This window comes from Diabrotica undecimpunctata, chromosome 2 (assembly GCF_040954645.1).
Source record: "Diabrotica undecimpunctata isolate CICGRU chromosome 2, icDiaUnde3, whole genome shotgun sequence".
Taxonomy (NCBI): domain Eukaryota; kingdom Metazoa; phylum Arthropoda; class Insecta; order Coleoptera; family Chrysomelidae; genus Diabrotica; species Diabrotica undecimpunctata.
This window is the reverse complement of record NC_092804.1, coordinates 139,740,690-139,763,846: the sequence shown is the minus strand read 5'-3', so window position 1 is coordinate 139,763,846 and position 23,157 is coordinate 139,740,690. Positions and strand designations below refer to the sequence as shown.

General features: G+C 31.6%; 1 protein-coding gene across 2 annotated transcripts in view; it reads left to right on the top strand.

Moving 5' to 3' along the window:
* The first annotated feature begins 246 nt into the window (after positions 1-246).
* Positions 247-23,157, top strand: part of LOC140434941 (membralin) — a 575,630-nt gene continuing 552,719 nt past the window's right edge. Inside the window, exons 1-3 of one of the 2 annotated variants that reach the window (XM_072523585.1) lie at positions 247-403; positions 629-1,212; positions 20,577-20,810. In XM_072523585.1, coding sequence (XP_072379686.1) covers positions 681-1,212; positions 20,577-20,810 — 766 coding nt within the window. In that variant the 5' untranslated portion in view covers positions 247-403; positions 629-680. Of the gene's footprint in view, positions 404-628; positions 1,213-20,573; positions 20,811-23,157 lie in introns of both variants that reach the window. The other variant, XM_072523584.1, reaches the window with a different exon arrangement.

The following is a 23,157-nucleotide window of genomic DNA, read 5'->3' as shown; positions in this document are numbered from 1 at the left end:
ATAGGCAAATTTCTGTGGTGTTTGGGGTGCCTACCATCTGGGGCATATTTGCTAGAGAAAATAAAACTATTTTTATTTTAAAATGTATTTTAATATCATACTTTTAAAAGGTATATAAAAATTGTAGAAAAAAAATAAATATTACAATCTTTAGTTGCTGTTATTTTTATATTTGTTACCTTGGTTGGTAAATTATTATTATTCCTCAACTAAGTGTCAAAGTCAAACAGCACACCAACTGTCAAAGTTCATAATTTGTTTTTGACTTTAGAAACTATTGTATTGGTTCAAAAACTGCTCTTGAAGAAATAATAATTTTAAACTTAAATATCATTATAGTTTATGAGAATGGTAAAAAACCATATTCAAATTTCTCACTATTCTATATAAATTTAATAAAAAGGTATGTCTTTCTATTTCATGGATTATTAAACTTATAAATATGGTAAAAATCATCTTTGTAATTTAGATTAACTTTTATGTCAGTTTAACTGAATAATTATAATGGGTTAAAGTAAACCTTCTCCCCTCCTTTATGAAAGTGAAATTAAAAATCCGTTCTAAAAATTACATTCATTTTAAAATGGAATTTAGTTGTAAAACTTGAAATAACCTACTTTTCTTTTAGGATGGTAATAGTCTTTAATTTAGTCAATGAACCCTAGAAACTACAGTCAATAATGTCAGGAAATGCCCCTCCTGTAGCACAAGCAAACCCAGAAAATCATGTTGGAGCTTTAATTAATACCAATAGAATAAGAAATAACAACAATCAAAATCCTTTATTTAATGTAAGAGATAGACTATTTCATACCCTCTTTTATAGAGCTGCTCTAGCCTATGCAAGGAGCATTCCTAGACCCTTACGACGGTTTTTAGAATTTCTTACATTAGTGAAGGCAATAGCGGCATTCTTTGTGTTAGTGTATATACACATTACATTTTCTAGAACACCTTCAACATGTTTAATGCACGTTAAAGACAACTGGCCGCGTGATGGAATTCTTAGGGTAGAAATAGTAAGAAATGTAGGCAAAGATTACAATATTGAACAGAGCTATGCAAAAGAAGAAAAGCTTAAACAACAGGGTAAAGTTGAAGATTTGGGAAATGTGATAGGTCTTTTGGCGAGAGATGGTTTTATTAATATTGAACCAACAGCTGTTGAGGATAATCACAAGGAAACGGAACCATTGGAAAGCAGTGTAGAAGGTAATGTAAAACAAATCTTATTAAATGTAGGAAACATTTGCAATATTAGTATCTTTTCACTTTGCCTTAAACTGTGCATTTTCGACAAAATCACTGTTACACTATAAATACAAACGTTATTTCTTTAAATCACATTCGAAAGTATCTGCTGATTTTGAAAGTCTCTTCATAATCCCAGAGTGCTCATAAGTTACCATGAAACATCTAGTCAAGAAGGAACCAAATGCCTTACATAAACTAATGAATGGAGTTGAGAATAAGTTAGTGTTAATTGATTCAGTGCCACTGCAATTAAAATTTAGTTGCACATTAAACAGAATAAAATTATACACTACTGTTTGTCTAGTTTGTGTCTATTGACTAGGTCAAAGGCCTTGTCAAAATCTATAAATGCAATATGTGTTACTAGGTTTAAATCTTTTTTATTTTTTGATAATTTGTTTTCTAATGAAAACATTGTTGTTAACAGACTTGCCATTTCAAGAAAGTGGTGTTCCTAGTTATCCTAAAAGTTTATCTTCCATAATTATGATTATAATGATAATGATAATTATGATGTTTATCTTAAATCATTTCTAATTTGACTAAAAAACTTTTCCCATGGTTGCTGATGTATTTGCTTGAAATCCATTTTGCTTTGTTCAATCTATTTAAAATTATGGAAAAATGAAGATGTCCAATATAGACAGTGACCACCATTTATGACAAAGTCAGTAAACTATATCTGTTATTAAGTACCTATAAGAGATAAAAAAAAGTTATTTACAAAAATAGGAGATAGCTGTAAGCTTCACACTTTAAAATTAGTTACAAATATACAGGGTCTTCCATAAGATTGGTTCACATCAGATATGTTTTTTAATGAATCACCCTGTATTTTATTTTAAATTTAACACTCCTTTGTTACACGAATACAAAGTTATTTTGTGTTATATGGGATATTTAAAAAGTTATAATCAAATTTCAATGAAAATGTTAAAAAGTTCAACACCCTGTATAAGGTCCATTCGCTCAACTCAGGCATATTTTGACAGATTCATAGTTAGAAACCTACAACACAAAAGTTACTAGCTCACAGTATTAGCAGCTTAAATAATCTTTTATTAGACTTCTTTCATTGAAAAAAGAAGAATGATTATAAATAGTGGAAGTGTATACGAAACCCATAAAATTTTGGGTAGTATATATTTAAAAGGTATATTTTAGTTGTTATAATTTAACATAACTATCGTGCAAATAAATAAATATTGATTGTTGGTAATTCGTACAGTCCTATTTTATTTAATATTTAGATTGTTTACTATTAATATTGGCTATGAGTACGTGTGCTTGGTTTTATAGTAATTTCCAGCCACTTCTAGTCTGTCAAATATTAACTAACTTCGCAAAAAAATAATTACGAAATTCACTAGACAGTTCAGACTGGGAATAGAGAACCGACTATAAGTGAAAAGAGGTACAAAAGCAATGTCCTGTTGTAGCCATAGTTTTTAAATGATTGTCAAAATTCATAAAAATTATTGATTTTCCTAATACTCTTTAAATCTAATACAGGGTAATTCAAAACACAAATTCATTATTTGCTCAGTATTTTTATATGTATCACCCTGTATTTTATATCACCATTATAAATTTCAGTTAATGTAGTTTTATTTGTCCCAAGTATTTTCTATGCATATACTTAAAAGTTATGCAGATATTTTAAATTGCAGTGAAAAAGGGGTATTTCCTGAAAAAAAGTTATTATTTTTATTTACTAAGTATTTTCAAATATCTTAAAGCAATACACAAAAAAAAATAAATAAAGAAATTGTAATTTTCATTGTAAAAGATGTTTGAAATGAGTGTATAATAACATAACCTCAACGCTGTACATCAGACACTAGATCTTTAATATAGACTTAATTCTGGTGATCTAGCTGGCCAATGAATTAGTCCTACTCTTTTTATACATCTGTTAGGAAATTGCTCATTCAATTCACCTTCGATAGGTGTGTTATGATAAAAAACAGTTTCATGATGTAAATATCATAGTTGTCAATGGATGTTGAGCTGCAAATTTTTAATAAAATAAGTAAATTATTTACTAAAAAGAATAAATCTCTCCATTAAGCGCCTATTACATAAATAAATAATATACCACAACAAAAGTTTAAAGACCACCTAGTTTGATTCTTCGTAATTATGTGGTACTGATTTCTTGTGGAGTAACAGTGGAAGTTATGTGATTGACACACGTTTTTGTAAAACATGACTTGATCTCCGAATACAACAGAGTCAAAAAAATTTCTTTGTACAATTATTTTTTGTTTTGCCCATTCACATTAATCTACCCATCTTTTGAAATCATTCGCAGTCAATTCTTGACTAAATTTGGTATGGGTGTATGTGGAATCCCGAGAGAATTTTCTGAATAGATCCATAACTAATCTCTTGAAATATTTTGGACATGAGGATGATCAATAACAGACAATAAAATATTTAATTCGATTTCTTCTGTTGTAACTGTTTTTGCTTTTCCTTTAGTTTCATGTAACAATGAACCATAGTGATTGAATCTATCCATTGAATTTTAAAATGCTCTCTAATTCAGTTGCCGATGATCTGGACATCTCTCATTATAGATTCTTTCTACAAGTAGATAGTTTTCTTACACTCACTTTATATCCATACCTTGTCTACCAGTTCTTCCCTTTCAACATTCACTGTCGAATATTGTAAAATAATTAAAATTCAAGATAATGCCAAAAAAATTTGTTTTAAAATTAAATTGTCAATTTGTAAAACATACCTTTATGGCAACTTTAATTTTAATGATATAGGAACTCTGTATCTATATCTCTAGAGTAGAAATTAGGGAGTAGAGTAGTCAAGTTCCACAGAACTTAGGCCACAATTGACCCATTGTGCACCCTCCCAGGGAACTGTCCTCCTTAGCTCATTGTGTATCCTGCCCTTTTCAGGAAGGTGGACAAGTCACCAGGGTATAGTATAATATATTCAAATACTAAAATCCGATAAATTAAGAATTCTCGACCTTGATAGCTTGCATAAATGTTGTGAAGTAGTAACCTTGTAATATCATGATTCGTCATTGAATGGGTTTATTAAAAGTTGGACAGACAAGACACATTTAATCCGATTATCAAATAAGTATGTCATCGCCTGGGAAATGTGATTATCGTGGTGAATTGTAGAGATATAAATGATGTAAATCAGTTTATTACATATTTCCGAACCTCCGTCCAACACACATAAGAGCAGCAGAGATGTAACTACCTGCCTATAATACAAAAACATTTTGTACTTTATTATAAGGGGACATCGTGTATTTTCGTATTCACGATAACTCTGGAGATTCACATATGCCATGCTCTACAGTTTTTTTCTTATCGTTCACACTTCGTGCACAGAGGTGTCTCTACTAGTTCCAGTGTGTGGAGGTGTTTGCTTAGTTGACAATGACCAATTAAAAAACCGTGTTACTTTGGCAAGTCTACAACCTCGGCCTTCTTCCCCCCTTTCTTCCCCTTCTTAGCTAGTTGGTCGATATAGGAACTCATTTCGAACATTTTCTATAATGAAAGACACAATTTCTTGATGTAATTTTTTTATTTTTTTTGTGGGTTGATTTAAGATACTTGTAAATAGTAAAGTAAATCAAAATAAATAAAAGCTTTGGTTACCACAGGTGCCTTTGCACCCTTTTCAATTACACAGAGTGTTACTTGTTATGATTTTCATTGAAATTTAATTATAATCTTTTAAATACCATGTATAACACAACATAACTTTGTATTCTTGTAACGAAGCCAAGCATTAAATTTAAAATAAAATACAGGGTATTTCATTAAAAAACATTTATCTTTGATGTGGTACAGCTTTATGAAACACTCTGCATATTTATAACTAATTTTCAAATGTGAAGCTACCTCTTATTTTTGTAAATATCTTTTTTTTTGTATATCCTATAATTACAGATTTAACATACTTTGTCACAAAAGTTGATCACCCAAAGTTGAATGGGATAAAACAATATGGACATATATACAAATTAACCCATATATATGAATAATCACAATACTTTGTGCTGAGGATTATCTGCTAATCCCCAATTATGAAAGCTACCTACAAAGTGCATCTACAATCCACGAAAATAGTAACTGACACTCGTCCACAAGAAAAAATGACTCATTTACCTAGGCTACATCTCAAGTTAGAAAAAGTCTGCAACTTAAAAAAAATGGCAACTATTATTCCTGCGAAATTGTAATGCTTATATGACTAATATTCTTTGAATCATTAGTTTTCTAGATAAAATTTGGCTACAAATTATATAATCTGTACATATACAAGCTCGTCAAGTTGCCTTTGGTATATGCTGCTGAAAAATCTGTGGAAAAATGTTTGAACTGGAACATGCAGCTTTATGGTCTTACGATATGTGGATTATTGGTAAAACTTTTACAACAATCAATTCTTCATCTTTTTGTATTATAATAGTTATAACATATTTTTATTTGTGTTAAAATCTTTTTGGAAAGATCTACAAATGATCTTTTCATTTTGTGACTACAATTGTGTTATACAGTGGACCCCCGGTACCCGGCGCCCTCTGTAATCCGACATTTTTATCACTGTTGATCGTACATCTTTTATCGTACATCGAAATCTCGGCAAATCTTCACTAATATAATGAATGGACAGGTTGTAACTTGTCTGCGCCGGCACTATTGTGCTTGACGTGCATTGTCCCGTTTTAAATTTGACTATGTATATACATGTAATACCGGCCTAGCGAGCGTTCATTGTTGTTTACTGTTTATTCATTGTATGCCACATGTATATAGTGCTAGTAAGCCCAAAAGCGAAAGCACAAAGAAAAAATGATCAAAAGTGATATTTTGGACATCTTAAATAGTAATGAATCCTTTAGCAGTTTAATAAGTGAATAGGGCGTAGGTCAATCTACAATTTATGGCATTAAAAAGAACTACGATAAGAGGATTCTAGTGGTACTTTCAGAGGCGGACCTTTTGAAAAACTGGTTTGATAAATGCTTATTGCCAGAAGTTGAAACATGCATTGCAAGATCATAATTTTTCCCAAAGGCGTTATTACTTCTTGGTAAGGTTCCCGGTCATCCATCTGAAGAACAACAAACAATAGGATAAATTCATTATTGCGATTTTCTTCAACCAAAATGCACTGCACTGATTCAATTAATGGGCCAGCATATTTAGTTTATCAAGCAATATTAAAGAAAAACCGACTTCTGACAACCATATCAAAGGAACAACATCTAGAAAAAACTTGTGTGTGGTTGTTTGAGCATTATTGGCTTCAGAGTCAATGTCCATTGACTATCTTACTTTTATGGAATTATTTTTTATTTTTTATGTGGAAGCTTTAAAGGAGTGCTACTTGCTTTCTTCTCGTAGAAGAGCTAATATGACGATTAATTCTGTAGTATATATTGTAAGTTTTTCATTTAACTTAAAAGATCTTTTAAGGTTATTATGTGAATCAAATATAACGCAACCTACTATTTTGTTGCTCTTTGATGCATCCGTGAATATATATCGACATCTGGGAAGATACTTTTCTAAATCTTCCTTAAATATGTCTTGTCTAATCTTTGGGTCAAATTTTGAGTAGTCTTGGAGAAAAATACAGTTAATTGGATGGATGTTGTAAATATTTATGTTATATAATGGTAATGGATCTATATCTGAAGAGTATATTTCTTCTATTACTTTATGGATTAGATAGTATGACTCAGTAATAGTTAAACTTGTTTTCGATTTCCAATAAATATGGTTTAGATCAGATGTAAACAGTATATTGATCTTTGGACTAAGTCGCTTTTTTGGAACTTAGTTTAGCTATAAAATTGGAAGCTAAAATCTTTCGGCAATATTTTTAGAAAAAAAATTAAAAAAAACTCAACATGAAAGATTTGGTAACATACTCATAACAAAATAGTGTTACTTTCATATAAATCAGTGTTACTTTGGAAATAAAAGAGCAAGTTTCTGCTGAAATACACATAACTTCGAGAGATTTTGAAATCTGGTGTCATAGAATGGATAAAGAGATAAATATTTCTTATGAAATATCTAACGAAGAGATTATAAACAACGTTTCTAGTTGTACCACGATATATCAAGAAGATGATGACGACGTAATTGCAGCTACTCCGCAAGTGACATACACACACGATGCAATCAACGCACTTGAGCTGGGTTTAAAAGGGGCTGAGGAGAATGGTGTATCCTACAACGAACTTTTGCTTTTGAGAAGACTAAGATATTAAGCATTCTAGTCGTAAAAATAGACAAAATGCATGCTGCGGCTCAGATCACCAATTAGTTCAGGTACACTTTAGATGTAGGATTAGCGGACAGGGGCAGAATCTGGGAAAACTGAAAAGACCCGAATCTCAAAAGAAATTTGAAGAAGATATAATGAAGAAGCTGACTGAATATAAAGAGATCATTAGAAGACCAGTGGAACCTACTAAGTAGAACCACATTAACTGCTGCAGAATCGACTAGGGACTAAAGAAAGGAAACATGACCTATGGTTTGATGATGTGTGTAAGGTGGCAACTGAAGAACGAAATGACGCACATAGAATATATTTGACCAGACGAACTATAAACAAACAATTAGTAGACATGGGAATAAACTTTTGAGATAATAAAACACGAAATGCATATAATTTTATCAAACAAATAAAACAAGCGTATAAACTAAAAACTACTCTGTACAGGAATAGAAACAGCGAAACAACCAGCAACATTAAAGAAATTAAAGAAACTTGGAAAAGATATTTTGAAAAACTTGACCGAAAACTCTCACAATGATGATGTAGAGCATACAGAACGTAAGCTATTGGAAGAGGCAGAAAATGAAGAGAATAAGAAAACAAAACGGCCAATGATAGAAGAGGTTGAAAGGGCAATCAAACTGTAGAAAAATAACAAGGTCCGTGGATGTGATGGAATACCCGCAGATTTGTTTAAGTTGGGAGGAAGGGAAATAACGAAAAGGATATATGGGGTTATACACAGGATATGGAAGCAAGAGAAAATGTCAAAAGAGTGGAATACGAGTATCATCTGCTTAACCATAACAAGGTCAATAAACTCCTGTCAAAACTGTAGGGGAATCTCCTTGCTGTGTTATGGATATAAAATATTTACCAGTATACTTAACCATAGACTACAACCTCTTGCAGAGAAGATCATCGGAGAATATCAGAAAGGATTTAGACAAGGAATATCAACGTTCGGCCAACTATTTACGATTAAGCAAATCTTAAGCAAAAGCCTGGGAACATGATATAGATGTCTATAATATTTTCTTCGACTTCAAACACTTATATGACTCAATAAACAGTGTACACTTATACAAAATTTTAAGTGGATAGGAAGTGAATACTTTCCAAACTAGTTAGGCTCATCCGAATGACTATGACGGACACATTGGCGTAGATACAGATACAACATGAGATGACAGACCCATTTCAAATAACACAAGGATTAAAACAGGGTGATAGGCTAGCACCAGCATTGCTTAATTTAGCATTGAACTACGTAGTTAGAAAATCATTAGAAGGTAGAAATAACACACCTATCAATAAATCAGTCCAACTGGCAGCATAAGCAGATGACATAAATATCATGAGCAAAACCACAGCAACAAATGAGAATCCATATACGGAACTTAAATAACATGCTAAACAAATAGGTCTGTTAATAAACACACAAAAAACTACAATCCTAGTACCAAGTCGATCGAAGAAAACAACACGACCCTATCTGACAGTTGACAACTTAGAAAAAGTAGGTAGCTTTATGTATTTAGGAGTCAAGATCACAAGGGACAACATCGATGATGCAGGGCTTAGCAGGAGAATCATCCTAGCCAATACGGCATACTTTGCTATGAACCAGATATTTAAATCACGAGACGTACATTAAGAAAACCGATAGTAAGCTATGGATGTGAAACTTGGGTATTGACTCAAAAAGCTGTAAACCGTATAGACATCTTTGAAAGAATGGTAGTGAGACGAATACTAGGCTTATCTCAGTATGACAGTTTAGAGCGTGTTCAATGGGCAGGCCATGAATTTAGGATGGAAAAAAACAGACTTCCAAAGAAAACTGTTGAATTGAAGAATGTAGGGGAAGAGATATATTGGAAGACCGGCGGAGAGATCGGCCGGATGGAGGAGAGTGGTTGTAGGCCATCCATCCATAGGATGGATGGAAGGGATCAAGCTTGCTAACATCTATGAAAATATGAGAAATATGAGAATACGTGCTTGGCGGAGGAAGGAAATGAATAGGAACGACTGGACAGAAATTGTTGAGGATATGACACATACAGGGATGTAAATCCTTTGTAAAGGGACAAAGTTTTGCTCTCGCGCTTTAATAATTTTAAACAAAAACAATTAATGAATATTTTAATACTGTATGAATGGATTAGTTAAATTATTTTTTGTATCTATAGTTTGTGTTTATTCATAGTATCCTGTGAAATACTTACATTTTTAGTACACATAACATTGATGATAATATTTTTATAATAAAATGAAAGCTTCTGCCATGTTTAATTTACTAAATTCAACATACATAAGTATTATGTAGTATGATTAGTAGTTCAAATAGATTCTTTAAAAAACATTTGTCTCATTATCGATATACAATTTATATATATATATATATATATATATATATATATATATATATATATATATATATATATATATATATATATATATATATATATACACTGCGCTCCAAAATTAACGCATAATTTTAAAATTCTTATTTTGAGTTGTAATGAAAGAATTTTTGTTTGTTCTTTTCTGCTTTATGGTTGTTTTAGATCTTAAATAAAAAACTTCTTTTTTTTACAAAAAATGTATTGAAATTAACAATATAACATCATAAATCTAAACATTTAAACAAACAACTGATCTAAACAAACTAACATTATAAATTAATGACGAAATTGAAATTTTTAAAGTTGACGAAAATACTAGTACCGTGTACTAATATCGAGTATTGCCTCCTCTGGCATTTATGACTTGCTTCACAACGATTTCTCATACTGAGAATAATCGTTCTGATTTCTTCTTGATCAATTTAATCCCAAATTTCAACCAACCGCAAAAACAGTTCATCTAATGTGTTTCGTGCATTAGGTAGTTGTCGTAGTCGTGTGCCTATGATGTCCCAATCATGTTCTATTAGGTTGAGGCCAGGACTTCTCGCAGGCCAATCCATGGCAGGAATTCCAACCTCCTGACCATACTGCTGCACAATTCTTGCCGTGTGTGGTCTGGCGTTATCTTGCATAGGCATGAAATTATCCGAAATAAATGGTGCAAATGGCACGATATGCTCTTCTAAAATGTCTGTTATTTACCTCTGCGATGTAAGCCGACCGCGATCTTTTCTAACTAATTCCGTACGAGCCTCTAAATTAATCCCACCCCACACCATTACCGAGCAGCCGCCATACTGTGCAGTCCCTACGGTGTTACACTGTGCGTAGCGTTCCCCAGGCCTTCCATACACTCTGTTTCTCCTGTCATTAGAAAAAAGACAGTACCTAGATTCATCGGTGAACAATATTCTTCCCCAATCGTCATTATTCCAATCAACATGTTCACGAGCAAAATGCAATCTTTGCCTTCTATGGTCTCTGGTCAATAATGGACCAATTGGTGCCCTTCCAGGGTGTAGGTCGTTTTCGGCAAGTCTTCTTCTAATCGTATTTTGGCTGATTCTAAAGTTATTACGATCCAAAAATTCATTTTGTAGAGAAGTATTGGTAACAAACCTTTATCTCAGTGTACGAAGTGTCAAAAACCGGTCTTGATTAGGAGTTGTAACCCTTAACACTATTGAAATGGTTGACTGGGTGACGATAAAACGTTCAGCGAGTTCTACTTGAGTGTATCCTTCTTCGCGAAGAATAACGATTCTAAAACAGTCACTTTCTGACAAATTTCGATTTTCTTGCTGCTGGTGATTCATTTCAAAGAAAAAACACTTAATAAACTTGAAAAACCCCTTTAAACGTTCAGCACAACGTAATCCAATCCAATCCAATTAAATAAAATGAAGCACAATTAGCATGTTTTTAATTTTTTTGCAAAAAAATGGTAAAAACGGCAGCGCTTTTTACCGTTCTTTCGATAAATTTTACAATATACCGGGAGTAACAATAATATATTAGCACAAAAATCGAAACATTAAAATTATTTGATTTACCAGGGTTTTTAAAATTATGCGTTAATTTTGGAGCGCAGTATATATATATATATATATATATATATATATATATATATATATATATATATATATATATATATATATATATATATATGTGTATACAATTTTATATAGAAATATTTTTATTTTAATTCTCCACATAGATTCCTAAAACATAACTTAAAGGTAAATATGTATTTTTTATCAATATTAGATTAGTCATGTGCACCCGTTTACCCGTTTACCCGTTTACCTTAGTATAAATATACTAATTTGATAACAGTAGCAGAACAATAATTACATCAAATATTATAATGTTCTTAATGATCTTCTTATTTTGTAGAGTCTGTCACAGAGTGACCTGCATCATTCATAATATGATACATCTCATACCTTTTCTATCTAAATTTGTCAATTTTTATTATACTATATAAGTCTGCCTCTCTCATTTCTTCTGAAAAGCGAATGTTCCGCTGTTTTAACCATTTCTTCATTTTGTCTTTTCTACACCTCATAGTGAACATTTTTGAACTTGAGTATTGTGACATGGTGCATTGTCTATAACTTACGGCTGGTATGGTAGGAATTAGTGTTTTATTGATCAATTTTTTATAATTGATACAGTTCATTTCGACGTGATAATCTACCGACTTAGTACTAGATTTAAATTTTAAAGATGCATTTTTTATGAAACCCAGTTCGCCGCCTGCGTGAATAATCATCCTTTGCCCTTTGGACATTGGCTTGTGCAAACTTTCGGTGGTATTGTCTTCCTAGTTTTTGTCATTGGTATGAGATTTTGTCATTCGTCAATGGATATAAGTCTCATCCATGTAAATTATAGGCTGATTTTATAGGCGTATTTTATAGGCAAATTATTTTCGACCGTACTGTGTTAAATATTGATTTATAGTACATATCAGCAATCGGTATGTAGGAAATAAAACTATTTGTTCTGTCTCTCAATTTTTCGTCACGATTTTGTGACTTCTTTAGGAGAAAACTGTAAATTTATTAGAATAATTATTATTATATCTAAACAAAGTGAATATTTTAATACTTACAACTAGAAGAGTAAAAATTTAAATTTTGTTAACATATCTAAATGACGTTTTTGTTTGATTTGACTTGAAGACAGGACATAACTTTGACTTTAATAATGTAAAAATCTTGGAACAAGTTGATAATTATAAAAATCGACCTTTCCTTGAAATGGTACACATTAATAAAACTCCTGAATCTGTCCATTATAAAACAGACACCAACCCTTTAAGTAATATCTACTGCAACATACTAAACAATATATAATATGATAGATCTTAACCTTTAAAAACAAACTCACTTAATAATCTTCTAGTAACTGTACCTGCAATTTTATTCCATTTCTAAATAAATCAGTATTACAATAACTGACTACGTACCACCAATTACATTTTATAGATTAATTTAACATGTTCTTGATTCTTTCTCATTCCTTTACTATTAATTCCATCTTTCCACCTTATAATATGGATAATACTGCCATAATAATTGTTTATTTTAACATATTTACTAAAAATTGTCCAATATAGGAATTTACGCTATAAAATATAATGTATTGGGTTCCCTTAATTCCTAAATAAATTAAAATCAAACAAAAATGACGAATGAAGAAGACACAAATGAAGAAGACACAAAATCGTGACCAAATATTGAGACAGAACAAATAGAGTTTTATTTCGTACAGACTTATAAATGAATCAATACAGGGATGAGTGCCTTAAGAACCGGCAAAATAACGTAAAAGATAGAAAACATAATACGTTGTGAAATAAAAAGAGATGAAAGTAGTAGAGGTGAGAAATTATCGATATTAACCTATAATTTACTTTACATTACATTAGAATTATCGAAAATTTCCCACCTTTAGACGTTAGCTTATGAGCTGGTTGACTTTAGTCATAGTAATACGTATCACGTAATGTAAGTAAAAACAGTTCAAGTAGGAGTATTTTTTTATCCAAAATTAAAGTATTGATCAATAATAAACTATGATTTGAGACGTCGCATACACTCTTCTCAATACAGAATAATCATAGCTTGTTATTCTTTATTCGTCAACACAGAATTAATTATCAAATTACTACTAATTAAACTGTTTACTTACATTTGCTTTATTGCCTTTAATCAGTTTTTACTTTATGCGAAATTTAAAAAATGTAAATGTTCGACGTCATACTTGTAATATTATGACTGAAGTCAACTAGCCCATAAGCTAACGTCTAAAGGTGGGAAACTATCGATAGTCCTAATGTAATTTAATGTAAATTAGAGGTTTCTATCGATAATTTCCCACCTCTACTACTTTCATCTCTTTTTATTTCACAACGTATTATGTTTTCTATCTTTTGCGTTATTTTGCCGGTTCTTAAGGCACTCATCACTGTATACGTGTATATATATATATATATATATATATATATATATATATATATATATATACATATATATATATACATATATATACATATATATATATATATATATATATATATATATATATATTTTATATATATATATATATATATATGTATTTTATATATATATATGTATATATATATATATATATATATATATATATATATATATATATATATATATATATATATATATATATATATATATATATATAATCCTGTCTGTATCTGATTCTTTTTATGAATTTCGGTAATTCCGAACATTCTCTTTCACGGTGGTGCCTATTATTTGAAGTGCCTCTTTGAATTACTAATAGTTTCTTAGAATTCTTTTTATTTCTAAGCATCGGTCTCTGTCATCTTGTGTTACTATGAATCCATTTTAGTTAGTTTTTACTTCTGAGTAATCAGCTGTTCTGTATTTTTGTTTCACTAGATTTTATTTCTAAAAGCTCTAGACCTCCTGTACAGGTTTTTGGTCTGGCTGTAAGGAGATGCATAAAATTCATCTAGTCTCTTGCTGGTGTAGTAAACAAATATGTAATGCAATTCCAGTGCAAAAAAAACTTTGAAGTAAATTAACCATTTCATTACTTTGGGGACATATATGTCCCAGCGGATTTCAAAAAATCTACTGGCATCTGTTTGTCTCCAAAGCCCATGTTATTTGAACGCATCCGTATTTTTAGACATTCCTTACTTATTACATAGTCGGATGCAACCTATATATCACGTTTATAATCTAAAAATTGATGTTAACTAAACACAATTCAGTTGCCGATTAACACAGGTTAGTGATATATATTGTTTATTTTTGATATTGTTTTCATTGATTTTACCATAATTTCTAAACGGGACTCTAGTGTCCCAGTAGTAGTTTATACCGGGTCGTATTTATCCCATTCGTATTGTTTGGTTACAGACTTACTATGGCACGTAGACGTTTTCTAACACAAAAAGAGCTTCAAGAAGAAATTGACAAACTCACAAATATTTCTGAAAATGAATCTGAGGAAGAACCTTATGCTGCCTCAGTGTCTGATTATGTGCCTGATGACGATTCTGCCTCAGATTCTGATGAAATACCTGAGAACACTACTGATCGTGTGGATGTAAACACTAATGCTTCCGAGGAAGAAAGTTCTGATGACGCGGAAATATCTGAAGATGAGTCTGAAAGAAATGAATTGACTGCACAATGGAATATACTAAATACAAACTTTTGTCCTAAAAAAGAAATTCCTACGCAGAGAAATGGGATAACAACACTAAATATTGATAAAAGTTCTCGCCCTGTTGATATTTTTCTAAAATTATTTCCGCGTAGTTTATTTATGCATATTGCTTCCTGTACAAATCAAAGAATAGCAGCAGTCGCAAAAAACATTTAAAATTAAATACGAAAGAAACGGATATGTACGAAATGATGACACTGATTGGTTGTACTATGGTTATGTGTTAAAAGAAAGTACCATTTATCCCATACTACTGGTCACAAAACGAATCACTTTCGAATTCCCTCATAAAAAAAGCTATTTCAAGAGATCGCTGTTTATTCCTGCTATCCAAGTCCTACTATAATAATCCTGAAAGAAATCGTAATACATCAAAAACATACTATATCGATGAAGTGGTTTCTTGTTTGAAACAAAAGTTTGTAAAAGCGAGGACTGAGAATTCCCAGTCAGTCCATCGACGAATCAATGACTAAGTTCAAAGGAAGATCTGCCTTGAAGCAGTATCTTCCTATGAAGCCAGTAATAAGAGGTATAAAAATGTGGCAACGAAGTGATTCTTTCACGAAGTCATATATATATACTCGGGAAAAGAATCCACACCAACTACTGGAACTCTAGGAGAACGAGTTGTTAAAACTCTAGCCAACACTATACGGTCACCAGATGTGTGTCTATGCTTTGATAGATTTTTCACTTCGTTCAACCTGCTAAACACCCTAAATTTTCCATGCCTTTAGGAACCTATATGACCAATCGGGTAAATGTAGCTAAATTTGATAATAACAAAATGTTAAGAGGTGACATGGAATTTTTAGTTTCATCCGAAGGAATTTTAGCAACTAAATGGAAAGACACGAAGGAAGTTATGCTGATGTCCAATTGTCACAGTAAAACTGTTGGAATTATCAACAGAAAGCTCAAAACTGGAGAAAAAGCTGAGTTCACTTGTCCGGAAGCAATTATTTTTTACAATAATTTTATGGGAGGAGTAGATCTCGCCGATTAAAACGTTAGCACATATGATATGGACCGAAAATCTGCGAAATGGTGGAGAAAAATTTTTCACACAAACAAACAAACAAAAAGATAATACGAAATTTTCACTTTTGAATTTTCTGGTGCCCCTAGCAGAACAGCTAACTGAATTAGGAAGATCGAAATCAAATGTAAAAAGACGAATACGTGGCCGTTCTGGAAGAATATCTAACCGACAGAAACATATGATCAATGTTGGAGACCATTTGCCACAACAAATACCTACTAGGAGAAGGTGCTTTAGATGTTCAAAAAATAAATCAGAAACTCGAACTACGACCATTTGTACAGGGTGCAATGTGCCTCTATGCAAAAGTTGTTTTTTACCACATCATTCATAAGAAGTAATGTTTTTTGTGTAATGTACCTTTTTTCATTTTGAATATAAGTTTGTTTCTTTACTGATGGGATTTATTTATCCCACCATTCAACACTTGTAACGAAATATTTTGCCTACCACATGGGGTATTATTATAAGGGGTGGAAAATTGGGGACAGAAACTACTGGGGGTGAAGATAGGGCAAGCAAAATAAATCGAAACTTATGCGAACGGCACTCAGGGTTTGTTAGGAGAGCTGGGGTCGTGGATAAGTAAATGACAAGGGGTTTGGATTGGGGCAACTATAAAAAAATGAAACAAAACTTCATGAATCTCTTGGGACAAACAAAACAAAAAGAAACAGGAAACACCTTTAGTAATTTCGAAAGGGCGCCACTTCGAGGTGCCTAATTATAACCATTACAACAGCTAGTTGTAACTATCGAAATAATTATTAAAAATGCAAAACATATCTTTTTCAAATGAAACTCAAAAAAGGTTAGTTTAAAAAAATAAACAAATGTTAAGAAACAAAATTTAAAATTTATTTTTGTGTCACCACAAACAGTTACAAAATAGACAGTGCAAAAATGTTACAACAATAGTCGCCAAATACAAAAATACAAAAAAAACTTACATGTGTTATCTGTTTACAAATTCCAGGAGTTGGAGATACTACAAAAACTTACAAATGTTACCGCACAGATATTAACCTTTTTTTAAAACAAACAAAACAAATAAATATCGAAAATAATAAAGCTAGCTGTCATAATATGTTAACATTAAATAATAAAAACTGAAAAAATAAATTGACAGCTAAAGTCAAACCCTAAAATTTTACAATTTATTAATTATTACAAATCCTTTTAAATTTTAATGAAAGCAATTATTACTTTTTTTTTTAAATGTCTGTCTTTTCTTTAAAATTTAAACAAAAGTTACCTGGATTTCACAAAAAACACAAGTTCCTGGAAACTGGAGTTGAATTCTCTGGACACGAACACAAGAACAAAAGGACTGCATCTCCACTGCGAATTGGATCGACCATTTGAGGCCGAAGCCGGCACTGGACACAAAACTTATGACTCTGCCTCTTACAAAACAGGAACAGGTAGAATTAGACTGCATTAATTAATTAACTGCTACTAAAATTGTTTTCCATTACGTAAGACGAAGATTTCCCTGAAAAGGGAAAAAAAAAAAACAGAAAACAACAAATTCGACGTGAATTTGGACATAACGCTGAAGACCACCGCTCTTCGCGGCTCCAGCCTCCAACGAGAGTGACGAAATTATCTTTAAAAATTGATCGCATAAGTGGGAATAAACAAAGCACTTTGGGTATAAACAAAACACAACGGAAATTAAAACTTAAATTATTAATTTGAAAACGCAATATCGGGCGGTTTGAACAAAGAAATATAGAAGAATTTGAGCCTGTGCTAAATACATAAACAAACAATAAAATGGTTTATTATCGACTTGGCGACGTGAAAAGAACGAAATATTATTTGGGTCTTATTTATCGAAATATTATTCTTCGTTATTATAATGCATATATAAGGGGATTTCAATTTAATACATATACGAGGGGATTTCAATATATTTCAAATGCTACACACTTCTTTTTCTTAAGGTGCCTTCTCCATTACTGAAGGTTGGCTATAACTACAGCAAATTGCTCTCTATCTTGAGCTGTTCTTAGTATCGAATGTGTGTCCATGCCTGTCCAGTCTCTTACATTCTTCAACCAGGAGCATTTTCCTCTTCCTGGACCTCTTTTTCATTCCACTTTCCCTTCCATTATAAGTCGTTCAACATTAATGGGACATATATGTCCGATGTCCTTTATAAGGATACAAGGACACGCAACAATGTAAAAAAAATTCAATCGCTTTGTTAGGTCTCCAGGTGTCAACGAATATCATTACCAAGTCATTTTAAACTGTTTTATTTCGCTACAATGAAATTCGTAATGAAAGGGTTAAGTACCTTGGTAATGCGAGGGTTAAGAAACAATATTTTGGCTAAGTTACTTGGATTAAATCACATTGAAGTAGAGGAATTAAAATATTTACACATATTAATAAAGCACCGTGTATACATACGTTCTAAGTCTTTATAACTTTAGTATTTATTTCTTATACCTTTTTGTATGAAATTCGAATGTCGCATATTATATATCTTGGATATATTATAGTTATAGTTGTATTATTATTTATCAACTACTTACAGTTGTTTATATCATTTTATAAATAATTATAAACAACTACTACTAAATTTATATCTTCAGCAAAAAACTATTAATTAGATATGCTGATAATGTCTTGTATCCAAATATACAAATAAATCAGACATTATGCACTCTCACTATGATTCATCAATAAAGAAAAAGGGAAAAAATAACATACACAATAGGTCTAATTAATTTTATAAGGACCTCACAAACTATATGGAAGACAAAATATAAAATAAGGCAGAAAACCTCAGATTTAATGCTTAGTCATTGTTGGTCTGTTAGTTTTTACATGAAATGATTTATTATTTTTATAGTATAGCCTGGCGAAATGATTCAATTAAAATGATTTTTACATTTAATTTGTTGCAACGTAATTTTAAGCGAACTTGCAATTGATTGCAATAAACTAAAATCTTGTATCTTTTCAGTTGCCGGATTTCTGTTATATTATACTCTAGTTATATTATTTTTTCATTCAACCAATTTCTTCCATTCTTTCTTATCTTCTGCCATTACTTTTATTCGCTTTACTGGTGTTTTTAGTTTAATTTTCTCGTTTTATCAATTTGCTTTATCTATTTCGTTTTGGTCTGCTTTTTTCCTTTTTGTAATAGTTCCTGTTTCGTGTATTTTTCGTATTATTCTACGGCGTTACATTTTTATCAGATATTCATACGCATATATGCTTTTGAAATGTGCATATATGGACGACTGCTTCGAATTCCATGGACGGCTCGTCGCACGAATGTCTTAGTTCCAGATAAAATTAACGCAATAAGTGTCTCCCTAATCTGTTTACTCTAGAATTTTTCTCTTTTACGGTTTTTGGAAATTTTTTAGTTCTTTGTTCCTTGTACCCTTTGTTTGTACGTATCTTCTCCATGCTTCTTTTTTATCAGTGATAGTCGCTCTTGCTCGGTTTGTACACCATCTGGGTCGCTTTTGGTTTTTCATTATTTGGATTCTTTTGCTGATTCGTGTATTACTTCCTTCAATTTTTTCCATTTTTCATTTAGTTCATCATCATCAGTGGCATTACAGCTCGTTATGAGCCAAAGCCTTCTTCAGAACAATCTTCCATTCGCCCCTATCTCTGGCAACTCTTCTCCATGCTTTAACTCCCATGGATTTTAGATCATCCTCTATGTTATCTTGATACCTAAGTTTTGGTCTTCCTCTGGCTCGTCTTCCCACTGGTATGTGGGTAAATCAGACCCGTATGTTAACACTGGTCTTATTAGTGTTTTATATATGGTAACTTTAATTTTTCTGGGTAGTTTTGGGGCCATATGTTTCCTCAAGCCATAATAGCACTTATTGGGAAGCACTATTCTTCTTTTAATTTCTTCGCTGACATTGTTGTCTTTGGTCAGCAGCGAGCCCAGGTAGACGAAGGTTTCCACACCTTCCAGTTCTAGATCATCAATTAATAGTCTAGGTATCTAGTTGCCTGATCTAGTACAATACATATATTTGGTTTTCTGTGCGTTTATTTTCATTTAGTTAGCCCCTCTTTTTTCAGCTTTTCCTATTTTTATATCGTCTTCATATTTTATTTTGGTAGACGTCTCTTATTTTGTTTATGTCTAGTTTAACTGGAGCTCACAACGTAAGATGTAAGAATTATATGCCCTCACAATTTGACGACATAAACGTAAAACTTAACGAAGACACGTGACGGCTGTATTATTAGAGCGTTTGTTTAATTCTAGAAAATATAAACGTAAATTTCTACGTTCGCATTTTTTATCATACAATAATATTTTATATATTTAGTAGGTAATATCAACTACAAAAAAGTAGACGAAGACGCGAGTGAGAAGATAGTAGATAATTCTCTTTTGAACGTGTCAAAAATATCGCCAACTCGATGGGATAATTACCAGCTTTTAACAGACAGGCCTCGTGTGACTACTGAAAAATACGAATTTGGAGATATCTTACCGGAAGATGAAAACATAACGTCAAAAGTAGATATCAGTAGCAACGTCGTCGAGGATGACAAATCAGGAGGTAAAATACTTTTCTTATTTATTGGCTCAACAAGTTTGGTTATTAATATTATTAGTTAAGAATAACAAATTAAATACAATTTTTCGCCCGGTCAGTATAATTGTTTTAAAAATGTTACTCTCTATATATGTACCTTCACAATTAGTAATTATGTTGTTAATAAAACATAGTTTGATAGCTTTGTACCTATGTGAATCGAAGAGTTACACGCTCGTTCATGACAAGTGTCGTCACCGGAGCAGTCGTTCTAATACGCCACATTAGTATCAAAATGCAATTTTTTACGACCGGTTGTCGCTGTTGTCGTCTTACATTTACTACTTAATCAAACATTTCCTTACTTAATCAAACATTTCCTTCCTTGGCCTATCGTTTTATCTTGTGGTTTGTTTTTCTGTTTTATTATGTGTTTTAATACTGTGTGTTTTCGTATTCTCGCCAGATGCTCTCTATATCTTATTCTTACAGTTTAAACTACCTGACCAATCCTGCTGTTCCATCGTGTATTCATAATCAGGTAATACTGTCAGGTTAACATTTTCTGCAGCTTTCACGTGTCCAAATTCCACCGAGTGACCTCCAAGATCGCCAGGGTCTCAGAGATAAGATGAAATCTACTAAGCATTTTATCCCTCTCACTAGTCAAGCTCCTCGAAAGAGGAACATTCGATTAAAATGAAAACCTACTGGCAGAGGAAAACTCAGTCATGAGAAAGACGAAAAAATATTCGTGGTTCTTAGTAGGCCGACACAGCAGCAAAAAACCACTCGAATAGTTGACTTATTAAATTAATCTTACGTTCTCTATTATTTATTCGTAGCAAAAACTCTTCCTTCCGCTTCGCTGCATATATTTCCTTCAGATTTTTTATATAACAGACTTCATAGGCTTCCTAACAAATATTGGGAGTCCTCAGCGCTCTTTGTATAGACCTCTTTTCTAATAATAGCCCAGGCTGTGGGGGAAGAGTACTCTGGAATCCAGGAATTTATGTAATGTGGCCTACAGTAAGTGTTGTAATGGGTAATTTTTGTATAGATTATGAAAGTACTCTAAAAGACCTTCAAAAATAATGAAAAATTTTTTTAACCCGTTAAAAACAATGTAAAATTGCAGTTATAAACATTTAGAGCTGCAGCGCCCCCTATGTAGCCTACAAATTTCTAATTTGCTGATTATTGTAGCTGGCTTCGAGAGGAAGATTAAAAAAAAGAGTTTTTTACTACCAAGAGGAGCCGAGTTAACCTAATTTTTTTTAAAAATCACAGAGGCTTTATTAATAACAATTAAGAAACGAATCTGGCGTCATTTACCACTTAAAAAACCTGTATTTTCAAGTATTTGTATTCTCCTTAAATTAAAATCATTATTTATGGTTAAAAATGACGAATAAAGTTTACCTTTTTTTAATGTAGCACCGAAACCCCATGTGGCAAACATTGCGGATGCCGTAAGCACGGCCTAAAATGTACGGGAATGTGCGAAAATTGTAATGGATAGAGTTGCGAAAATTGTCATACTGCTGAATATGAACTAGATGACGCAGAAAAAGAATGTGACAGTGAGATGTTTTGGATGAATTGTTATATGATTCTGAGGAAATTGTACAACCTACTAAAAAAAGAAAAATAAATAAAAACTAAGCATATTTCTGATTTTATAAATATTGAATCTCATTTTAAAACCATATAAATAAATTACAATTATTTTACTGTTTATATCTTTGTTTTACTAATTTATTCCTTCTATCAAAGTAATTTGTAGTTTAAGATATGATGTTTATTTTAATTTATTAAACCAGTTATTTAATTTCTCATGAAATTGTACTAAAAATCTAGTTTGACCAAAAGTTTTTAAAATCAATTTTTTTGAGTTTTTTTTTGGAAAATAGATTGTTTTTAAATAGAAATTTTAATCATTTGAACTTTACTTTAACATAATTTTTTACTGATAAAAGATTACACAGCGAGGCAGAGTAAGTATTTAAAAAAAAAGATAAATACTGAAATAATAGTAGTCTATATTTTAGAATATTAATTTTTTTTAGAAATGGGGATGTTTCAAGGGGATTTTCCAATAATAATTTGGTAGTAGATTACGTTTAATAGTATTGTAAAAGTAAAAGAATTGAATCTTAAAAAAAAAATTTTTAGGGGGTTGGGGGTGGTTTTTTAAGGGTGAAAGTATTCCAGATGTTATTATTTCGACGAGCTACCCCAGATTAAAAAAAAGTCATCGAAATCAGTACATTTTTCACCGAGATATTGCAAATTTTTCCGAGCGTCGCCAGATTCGTTTCTTAATTGTTATTAATAAAGCCTCTGTGATTTTTTAAAAAAATTATAC